The 10,813-nt window shown below is 34.8% G+C and overlaps 2 protein-coding genes across 2 annotated transcripts; both read right to left on the reverse strand.

Annotated features, from left to right (window-relative positions):
* Positions 1-1,809: 1,809 nt before the first annotated feature.
* LOC111912362 (DNA replication licensing factor MCM2) lies at positions 1,810-6,509 on the reverse strand. Its single transcript, XM_023908094.2, has 16 exons — positions 6,170-6,509; positions 5,898-6,076; positions 5,355-5,521; positions 5,057-5,246; positions 4,762-4,981; positions 4,464-4,671; positions 4,227-4,361; positions 3,929-4,120; positions 3,676-3,848; positions 3,413-3,601; positions 3,132-3,333; positions 2,846-2,998; positions 2,636-2,761; positions 2,373-2,555; positions 2,131-2,292; positions 1,810-2,043 (listed from the first exon to the last, which is right to left on the reverse strand). The coding sequence occupies exons 1-16, from the start codon at positions 6,466-6,468 to the stop codon at positions 1,927-1,929; spliced, it is 2,895 nt and encodes a 964-aa protein (XP_023763862.1). The 5' UTR covers positions 6,469-6,509; the 3' UTR covers positions 1,810-1,926.
* Positions 6,510-8,813: 2,304 nt separating this feature from the next.
* LOC111912364 (histone-lysine N-methyltransferase ASHR2) lies at positions 8,814-10,307 on the reverse strand. Its single transcript, XM_023908095.3, has one exon. The coding sequence runs from the start codon at positions 10,273-10,275 to the stop codon at positions 9,082-9,084; it is 1,194 nt and encodes a 397-aa protein (XP_023763863.1). The 5' UTR covers positions 10,276-10,307; the 3' UTR covers positions 8,814-9,081.
* Between the last annotated feature and the right edge of the window lie 506 nt (positions 10,308-10,813).

A 10,813-nucleotide genomic window follows, 5' to 3' on the forward strand; every position in this document is an offset into this window, starting at 1 on the left:
GATGGGGGAATAAATGAGTAAGCAATAAACATTTTAAATGTTTAATAAAATGATGAATAAGTAATAAGCAATATTTGCTATTTGCTTGATTTTAAAAATCAGTTTATTTGGCTTATTCCTATTATAATAAGCTGATTTTTAAAGACTCATATACAAACACTTAAATATGCTTATTACGTTAAGATTAAGCAATAAGCAATAAACAACCTATTTTTCTCTATTCAAACACCCTCTTAATAACATAAAAGAGAAGTGGCATGATCGTAAATATTGGGAAATCAAAACCCATTTTCTTAAACACATAATATCTTATTCAAAAGATTTGATATCTCTCTTATCAGCAAGTTCATCTATCTAAGAGATCTCACTTTTTCTATCCATTATCGAGAGCTAGATTTCCAACGATTGACACCACCATCAACGACATAGTCACTATCCTTTTCTCCGACGACTTCTGGAACATCGATCTCCCCTCTCCCCTCTCTCTACCATTCCGCTAACAAAAACACAGATATGATAAAAACACTATTGAACTGCCATATTCGACATTGTCATTACCGCCCAACCTTTGTTATAACCATCGCCCTTAGCCTATTACCGCCTCTGGATCTGCCATCACAGTCGAACCTCAAATGTGTGCTTATGTGCAAGTAATTGTTGAGATCGAGATGAGATATGTTTCAGATTTCGATCGCTAAATAGATTATGATGAGCATTTTTAACAAATTGGATTAAGAAGTAGAGAGAGTGAAAAGTATATCCATATCTATAGTTGTTGATATAATCTCTATTAGAAGTCAAGGAATAATAAGAGAAAGGCTTTGAAAGAGATTCATCTGATGGTGTTTTCCGATAGAGTAATTTCGATTGTGAGTTTCACCTCCACAAAGCTTAAACAAAACTTCTATGATGATGTTATATGTGTAATGTTTGGGTTTTGCACCTTAAAATACGTTGTATGTTAAATTTATGACGGCTAAAATTTGATTATCAGGGTTTGTATAGAAAAACGGATTTTTAAAATAGAAAAGCAGAAATAGAAAGTTTAAAAAGCTTTAATTTAAAAAAAAAAAAAAAGTAAAAAAAGGTATAAAAAAAACTTAAATAAAACTGTTATTTAAAAATAATAATAAAGAAAGTAAGAATGTGAAAAAAAAGAGAAAAAAAAAAGAGAGAAAACCGGGTATTTAAAATAAACAAACATTAAAAAAATAGAAGTAAAGAAAAATAGAAAGAAATATTAATATGGTAAATACTTTTGAAACAAACACTAGAATAGAAAATAGGTTTTCAATAACCTTATTATAAAAAACAATCTAAGCCTAACTCTTCAGATCTATTATATTATAAAATCATAAATATTAAAAATAACTAAAAAACAAATATTTCGGATATCAAATCTGATTTTTGGATATTCAAATTTTCAAATATCTAAAATTTCGAATGGTTTTGAATCAGATCTTTTGATAAGGATTTCCAGTTACATATATCTTTAGAACATTCTACTCAAAACTTCAGAGATTGTAAGGTGTAACTTGGAGAGGGGTGCTCAAGAAAATATACTCTATTGATGTTACGTTATCTTATCCAAATTAGAAAAATGTTAAATATATATTTATCCTTTTTGTAATTTAGCCATATCCAAACATACATTACAAAAGCATTCAAAAGTTACTGTTCAATTTTAATAAAAAAATGAACATTAGCATTTCCGAATCATAGAACTAATAATTTCCATTTTGCATAAGAAAATAAAAGAAGTAAAATAAATCCATAAAAGAGAACCTGTCTAATATGCAAGCATGTGAATTAGCAAAAGTGTATCATCTATCATTGAATAGTCGGTCATAAGTTAAATTAAATACTTGAAACACAAAGAAACCACATGCTTAAAAAAAAAAAAAACAGTTCCTCGTATCTTAATTCCTACAAGGTCATATGATGCCTTATCAGACCACGTTCTTCATCCAATTGAAAGTTGCCTTTAAGAAAATCTGCACTCGTAAAAAACGGTTTCAAATCCGTAATTCCAAGATCCGAAACCTGCACACAAACACACATCATCCACAATCAGTCAGCATACATACATCATGCATACATGGTATTGATATATACACATGGCATACATACCTTGCTTTGCAACTCCTCCACCTTGACATCAATATACCCAACATTTTTTCTTGTCCCAGAAACAATCTCTTCAAAGTGCAAAGCCTCCTTCACCAACTCATTCAACTTAAGCAACACGAGCCTATTGAAATCTTTCTTGTATGTCATATACTTCTTAAAGCTCTGCATCACCCACAGTTTTTATTTTTATTTTTATTTTTAAAAAAAGACATCTTAAAGGTAGAAACAAAAAAAAAAATTACCTTCTGTAAAGCCTTTTGCACGCCAAACTTCTGTGTGGAAATGAATGAGTCAAGCAAGACACGAATGGCCATGTCAACATCTTCTTGAATCACATTTGACCTCAAATGCATTCTTGCATGAGCTTCCGACATTCTTATCATTGATTCTATGTGTCTCACTGCTATTGGTACCCCTTGTCCATGCTACACATTGCATTAACATACATTACATTTTAACATTTTAACCCAAAAAAATAAAAAAAAAATTAAATCACAAAACTTACCGATGATTCTCTTCGTAATTCAGCATAAACTTGTGTAAGTTTGTCCAAATCAGCATCATGCAGTTTTGGGAAGATGTGTAATTTCGCAAACGTGATGTACTTCTTCAGCATGTCTTGAGGAAGTATCTGAATAAAAAACAAACTTTAATAAATCAAAAAAAAAAAAAAAAAACACAAAAGCTAAGGGCAGTTGTGTCATTTTTGTGGTACCTCAGGATCCATCATCATGGCAGAGGCATCAATGTCTTCTTGGGAATTGTTCATGGATTTGTCATCCAAGTTGGACCCTTTGGCTTGGGATTTGAAGTGACTATCAACCACAAACTTAGCAAGCATTTCATCCATCACAGGGTCAACCACATCCTGTATTTGTATTAAACCATGTTTGTTAATATATATATATATATATATATATATATATATATATATATATATTGGTATATTAAGTTATTAGACATGAAAAAATAAAAAAGGTTATAATGATATTAGGTATAACCTTTACAACACAGAGAACATCGAATCTTGAGACAATGGGATCTGTTAGCTCAACATTTTGTGAAAAGTTTTTTGAGGAATCATATCTTCCTCCAATTGGATTAGCAGCAGCAATCACAGAGCAACGAGCTTGAAGAGAAGTTACTATTCCAGCTTTTGATATGCTGATACTTTGCTGTTCCATGGCTTCATGGATACTTACCCTGTCAACAAATGTCAAAATTGAATATATATTTTTAATTGGAAATTTAAAAAAATATAAACAAAAGGAATGTTTGTTACCTATCTTGGTCATTCATTTTGTCGAATTCATCTATGAGACATATACCCTTATCAGCAAGAACAAGAGCCCCTCCTTCAAGAGTCCATTCTCTAGTGACTGGATCCTTGTGGACTGCTGCTGTAAGTCCTACAGCAGAAGCTCCTTTTCCAGTTGTGTAAACTGCCCTTTGTCCAGTTTTCTCAACATATCTTGAAAAAAATATATATATTATTAAGCCTGTTTTTGATAAAGATTTAATTTGGGAAGAAAAAAAAATGCTTACTTAAGAAACTGGGATTTTGCAGTTCCAGGATCACCCAACAGCAAAACATTTATGTCTCCACGCAGTCTGTGTTTCCCATTCACATTCTTCTCTTGTCCTCCAAACATTGCAAGAGCTATTGCAGTCTTTATGTCTTCATGTCCATAGATTGATGGGGCAATTGACTTAACTATCTGCTCATTAATAACAAAAATAAAATGAGTAAGAATGTATTTTTCTAAAACTTTTGGTAAACAAGAATACAAAAACATACCCTTTCTCCAATTCTTGGATCTTTAGCCAACTTATGAATTTCTTGCTTGTCTTCTTCAGTGAGTTTATAGGCTGAAAACAGGTCTTGTTTTTTTGTAACATGGTTCGCTTCAATAACTGTGGCAAACACAGGAAACCCGTTTTTTGTATTTAAAGACAAGTCAAAGTTGTTTGTGTAGATGCCTGTGACTTCCTGTAAAGTTTTAAGAAAAGTAAAAAAGAAGAGAATGTTTAGGTGTTTACTGATATGAGGTTAATAAACCAAGGCATATAACAAAAGGGTAGAATAAGAATAGTACAATCTCTTCTCCAGGGCGAGCACAATCAATCAGATCATTCAAAAGTATGACTTCCTTGTGTCTTGGCAATCTGCCAGCTGGAACAATTCCAGGGCTTTCTTGAAGGGTTAGCTTTTGGTAATTTCTGTATATAGTCTGTAACAATCAAAACAGTATATAAATATATCAGTATAGTGTATATAGCTTACTTTGTCATGTTTACTAATAAGTGTATATATAGATACTTTTTCATGTTACCTGCTCAATGTTGACAGTGAATGGACCCTTTGATTGGCATTCTGGGCATGACCCAACTCTCACTTCTGAATATGAATTTTGGATAAAAGGCCCTAAAACTGTTCCACATTTGTTACAATCATACTTCACTTGCTGCAACTGAGGAAAAACTCCTGATCTTCGGGTCACAACTCCTCCTATACGGATCATTGTGTTTAAATGGATTTGCCTGTGAGAAACATTCAAGAATGTTACCAAATGGGGTATATTTCAGTTAACATATAGCAGCTTTTAATCAACCAATAAGGTTATGTCATACCTTATGTTGCGAATTTGATCATAAACAGGTAGGTTGGTTACCCTGACATAGATTTTCTGGTGGATACTTTTGTAGTTTGAATGTATACTGAACACAACTTTATTAGCAACTTCCTCCATGACTTCAAGAACAGATTGGGGTGCATCTGCAAGCCAGATGGCGATATTTGGGTGGATATAGATAAACTGTTTGTAATCAATCTCCAGACTGCACTTGTTGGCTGCAAATATGAATAACTTTATCACATTGGGAACTTTTACTAAGTTAAAAGCTAGGCAAAAGTGAGACACTTTACCTGACACCATCTCATTTATCTGGTTGAGATATAATAAATCATGGTTTTCATTTTTTGGGTTCTCATAAGTAAGGATGAACTCTTTGAACTTCTTGGCAATAAAGCGGCGTACTTCATCTCTAGTAACCCATTCCCTAAGTGTTCCCTGAACTCGGTACATCTCAAACTCACCTTCATCGTTTTCATCATCCTACATAGAAATGCCAAGAAATGATAGTTCAGACTATGATTTGTAAGATGAGATACTTCTGATTAATGAATGAGAAACGTGAACTCAAATAAGATAGAAAAGGGGCACCTCATACTGGTCATCATCTGTCGCATCAGTCATGGGAACATCCTCTCCTGAGTTAATCCTTTGTGATCTGCCAGGAGAACTTTGCATTGCATCAGTGTCATCGCCACCACGTGGACCAGGAGGAGCTCTAGTTCTTTTTGAAGGTCTGTAGCTATCATCATCGGTATCTGTAACCAAAAGTACAAAATTGAACCTTGTTTAGGTATTCATATCCCTAATATAGGCTTACAAGTGTAATTCATGAATCATGACCAAAAATGGTTAACAAGCATTTGATAACCAGAGAAAGTTAAAACATAGTTCTCCAAGAAATCAGATATGAAAAGCAAATGGCTACTAATCTTTAGTATTATGAACACCTTACAGATAGGTGTAGTGTTCTGGTTAACTATGTGAAATACATATCATTTATAGCAATCTAAAAATAAATCATTACAACCCGTAGACCAGAAACAAAAAGTAAACTTGGAGATTTAAGTGACAATACTTTATTATTAAAAGGTCTGGAAATAAAACAGCACAAAATCAGAAACCCTAACTGACCTTGGTCGTTGAGAAGATGGGGGAGCTTTGCCCTTGACGCAACACCCTCCCTGGTATCAAGCTCAATCTCTGCAGCCCTACGATCTGCCATAATCTGATCCAAATCTCTCTCGTCCTCCAGAGAATCGTCCAGCCCAACCGACTCGTATTGATCATGTTCATCCATTCTCCGGTAATCACTATACGGCGAAAAAAGAGAGACTTAACTGTCTGTGAATAACACAAATACTGCAAGAAAAAAAAAACGGTGGTAAAATGAAGAAACAACTTACTCTATGTAATTGTCGTTGAAAAGATCTTCACCTTCCCCTTCATCCTCGTCGCCATCATCAAGCTCATCCCTGATGATATTTGGATCAACGGCAGCCTCATCGTCGTCGAAATCAGAGTAATTCTCTGAGGTACGGCTATTGAAGGGAAGCTGATCTGTGTTAAATCCAGCAGAGGTGGGAGAATCTGGTGTAGACGGTGGATTCCCATTAAATTGACTGGAATTTGGGTTACCGCCTTGATCTGATGAAGCTGGCGACTGAGTAGGACGGTTTTCTCCTCCGGCATTTTCTCCCGCCATTTCGTCCGCTCTCCTGCGTTGTTCTGTGAGTGTGAGCTCTCCTCTGCACTACTCCCCTTTTAGGTCATACAAGTCTTGGCGGGAAATTTTCGCGCCAGTATCAGGCAGGCCCACCCCCAACAGACTCAACCCAAAAAGATAAACTATGTCGTTCACGGGCCAACCTTAATCCTTGGGCCTTGTCTTAGGGCAACAACAAGTGGGTACAGTTATACAAAAGTAACCATGGTTTTTTTTGGTATATTTGGTATTTAAATCTTTTATGTTTATAACTCAACTTTTATATTTGATATTAAATTTATTAAATTATATGAATGATCCGTTTAGTTTAGGATATTCTTCATGATTTTTTTTCAATCGAAGGGATTCTTAAACTTTATTTTGTTCCACATTGTCTCTATCATACATTAAAGGACTCTTCTATCTTTATCCATATTTTCTAATTTTTTATTACTTATTTGTTACTTATAATTTTATAAAAAGAATGGGCTCAACATGCCACCACCCTTCCGACTTATCCATTCCTCCCTTACAACGCCATGATTTAGTTGTTTTTTACAAGACGATTCATATACATTCATCTATGTAACACAAGGAAAACCATAATTACAATCAAATGAGTAAATAAAAGCATAATGTAGAAATCTGATAATAGAAACATGTGAGATGGGTAATAGAAAGAGCTTTATGGCATATGTGGTGCAGTCAATAGTCACCATAACATTCTAATCACCTACTTCGAAAATGGGCCGGTCTTTTGAGTTTAGTGATCAATATTTTACCCGGTTCTTCCCTAATTTTATATCCTAGCTCCATTGGAGCCCAAACATTGGGTGAATCCAAAGAATATTAATAATTTCTTATAAAAAGCTACATGTGTTTAGACACATTCAATTCTTTTGATCATACACCATTTTGTCCCAAGCATGCAAGACTAGATTTTTATCTTTTGTATCTCTCCGGTGAGAATCGAAATGTCATGTATATAAAGATGGTGTCAATGTCCTTCTACCATAAGATGTATATTTTAGGATGGCTTAACGAAAGCTTCCTATTCAATGAGAATTTTGCCTAAATACAAGCTATTTTAGTATTGAGTTGAACCATGTAGTAGAAGATTGGTCCCGTGTACCCGACAATAACGTATTTTGTTTGTTTTTTTTTTTAGTGGATAATGATCAATTACTTGATTCCTACATTGGTGAATATTAAGTTACAAAGAAAAACCTTAAGTTTAATAGCATTGAGAAAATTAGGGAAATTAGAATTTTCTATTACCCATTCACTCATTTGTTCGTCCCAATATGAGATATTGAGCACTATACTATAGGGTTAGGTAGGATTCTTCTTCACATCATCTTATATTCTTCTTCGTCGACAAATAGCTTAGTGATGTGAGTGGAAGGATTGAGAAAAATCTTTATATTTGAGAGTGAATGGTCATTTGATAGTTGTTGACTTGGTTAGAATTTATGTCTGAGTTCATATTTGAATGAAACAGTATTGTTTAATTATATCTTTAACCGCCAGTGATGAATGGTGATAAATGACCATATTACCCCTTGATGAATACTTTATATAGTCATTGACATTTTTCCATGCTTGATTTACCCCTAAATTATTTGAAATTGTTCATCTTTTACCCTTATGACCGGTTGGTTGTAACCAGTCATAAGGTTAAAATATGAACAATTTCAAATAATTCAAGGGTAAATCAAGCAAAAAAATAAAGTTCAACAAAGTGAAAAGTTCGTTACCCTTTCAAGTCATTATCCCTTTAAATGAAAGGGATGAAAAACTTTGAAAGTACAAAAATCAGTAGCCAAAATGTAAATATTGGAAATTGGCTTAAGCACATGGATGAAGTCTAAGTTTGCATTCTGATCGTTCCTTTGTACAGATTCTTGTAAGAAATTGCAAGGAAATAGCAACGTACTTTACGCTCGTTATCAATAGCAATGTGTTTATATTGTCTTTTACTCATAACGGTATCATATTTATATTTATCACCAATAATAGCAATATGCAACCTGAAAACTTAAAAAATATACTTTATTTATTACCCAGAAAATAGCAATATATACTTATATTTCTTTACCCTAACAACAATGTACTTACATTTCTTTACCAATAATAACAATATATAATCTATCACTTGTAAGCATTTTAGAATTTTCATGTTATGTAGGTATTATCAGTAAATAAATGAAAATACATATTCTTATGGGTAAAAAAAATAAAGTATATTTCTCGTATTGGTCTAGAGTAAAGTATGTTGCTATTTTACAAGTTGCATGGTTCTTGAAAACATCAAGACAAGAAAAAGCATCAGCACAAGTTTACAATGATCAAACATAACCTTCTTCACATGTTCTCTTTTATTAGGTATTTTTCATGAATACAAGGTGACCTTACAATCCATGACGGATAGATTATACCATGTTACACAACAAATCTTTAGTTGGAAGATACTCAAAGCGACAATTTTTCTTAAAAGACCAATACAACATTCACCAAGAACTTTTAACTTTTAATTTTCATTCTTTTAGTCAACAAGATGGGTAAACACATTTAATCAAAAACCCAACTTTATACTAATAAATTGCATCATATTCATACCTGATCAAGATTTTTACAGGTTCCACAAAGATTACACTCCATTACGCTAGGAGTTGTGGTAACAGATGGAGGCAGGGGAGCCAATGTGCCCCAACAGTTCTTTCGATCACACATGTAAGTCAGGAAGAAATAAGCATGAGGAAAGTCATCTTCTCCTTTCATCGCATCAGTGTCTTCTTCATCTTGCATTTGTTCATCAGGGTCCTCATCCATAACACCGGAGGTGTCCTCATCTTCTTCTTCATCAATGGCATCAACTTCTAATCCATCATCGTCGCTTTCAGACCAATTCGCCTCCACCTTGCATCGATCACAGTCACATAGGAACCCGTAATCATCCCTGAGACTCTTCTGACGTTCTGCGTACTTAAGATTCACTGGGAAATAACTCAAACAGATTTCCCTTTCTTGCGGGACATCATGGATCATTCTAATGGTGATGTCAGTGTTGTTACCTGAGGCCGATCCAGCAACATCAATATAATCAAACCTGCAAGCATTTGGAAGGCAATCATGGTTGAAGAAAGATGCCATTGGATAGATCCCGTATGCCCTGACGGATCTCCCTTCCCTTTCTTCTGAAAAAGGTTCCATTAATCCGAAGGCGTTGAGCTTGTCCTTGGCCAGCAGAACAGAAGTTAATTCCAAAGAAAACCCTAATTCGAGGGGCGGAGGTGGGCAGATGGAAGAGATAAGCGAATGGAGAAAGGTCGCAGAGGAATCCGCATCGGGCTGAGAAGGAACGGATCCTTGAAGGGACGACAACATCCGAAACCTATCTGGGGAGACACGTGCGAGGTTGTAAGCAGAAACCAGAAAACGAGCCTGGAGCTGGAGGTCTAGTGGTTGATGGTGGTCGGAAAAGTATTGCCGGAGCCGTATTAGCGCTTGGCAGACCCACGGGGTGTGGGAGGTGGTGGAAGCGACGGATTGGCATTCGAAGGTACAGAATCGGGATCCGCAGGTGGAGCAAGAGACGTTTTGCGGCTGCTGTGAGATGCTGGTGAAGCAATGGGAGCAGTAGCAATTGTTGTTTTTCTGGTGATCGTCCGAGTGAAAAGGAAGAGCAGAGTAAAGAACAATAGGGGAGTCCCTGAGAACGATTTCACCTCCTTTTAAAGGGCGTAGAGCCACCATTGCCCTTCCCCTTCCTTCTATCTCAGTCACGCCAATCGCCGCCGTCTCCATCTATCTTTTCCTCCGGCTACTAGTTGCAGGTCCTAGGTTTTAAGAAGGGTTTTCCCGAAAATCTTCTTCATTTTCTATCAACACCCTTCGTTAAAATAATATGATAAATGAGCCCCTTAACTATGACAAAAGTTCAAGATTGATGAAAGAAATTTTGATTTCAAGGGTGAGCGGCTTGAGGGTTAGACCCGTGGTTTTTCGATTATGATTTCAGGTTCAAACCATATAAATAGATTAATATAATAAATGTAAAATTTTAAACTTATGGTTTCCTTATAACAAATAATTTCCAAACAGAAACAAAAAACAACAAAATGTGGGATTTTAATATGTTTCCCACAAACCACAAATTCACTGAACTTAATATGCATATTTACAAAAATTACCAATTAAGAGTTAAGATATATCATCTCAAAAGGTGGGATTTTAAAAAAAATTAAGCACGCTTGCACACTTCATCCTGATGAGTTCATAAGAGAGATGGTTGTAAATAATAATAAAAAAAAAATGAACACGCGCTCTTATGGTGGTTAGCTAA

This window comes from Lactuca sativa, chromosome 3 (assembly GCF_002870075.4).
Source record: "Lactuca sativa cultivar Salinas chromosome 3, Lsat_Salinas_v11, whole genome shotgun sequence".
Lineage (NCBI taxonomy): Eukaryota > Viridiplantae > Streptophyta > Magnoliopsida > Asterales > Asteraceae > Lactuca > Lactuca sativa.

Bases quoted from the DNA above. Each gene is read 5' to 3' on its own strand.
- LOC111912362 (XM_023908094.2), bottom strand. From the start codon at position 6,468: ATGGCGGGAGAAAATGCCGGAGGAGAAAACCGTCCTACTCAGTCGCCA. The intron at 5,247-5,354 runs GTGCCCCTTTTC...ATTTCTATGTAG, and splicing joins CAGATGATGACCAGTATGAG to GATGATGAAAACGATGAAGG. The intron at 4,982-5,056 runs GTAAAGTGTCTC...TCATATTTGCAG, and splicing joins GATAAATGAGATGGTGTCAG to CCAACAAGTGCAGTCTGGAG.
- LOC111912364 (XM_023908095.3), bottom strand. From the start codon at position 10,275: ATGGAGACGGCGGCGATTGGCGTGACTGAGATAGAAGGAAGGGGAAGG.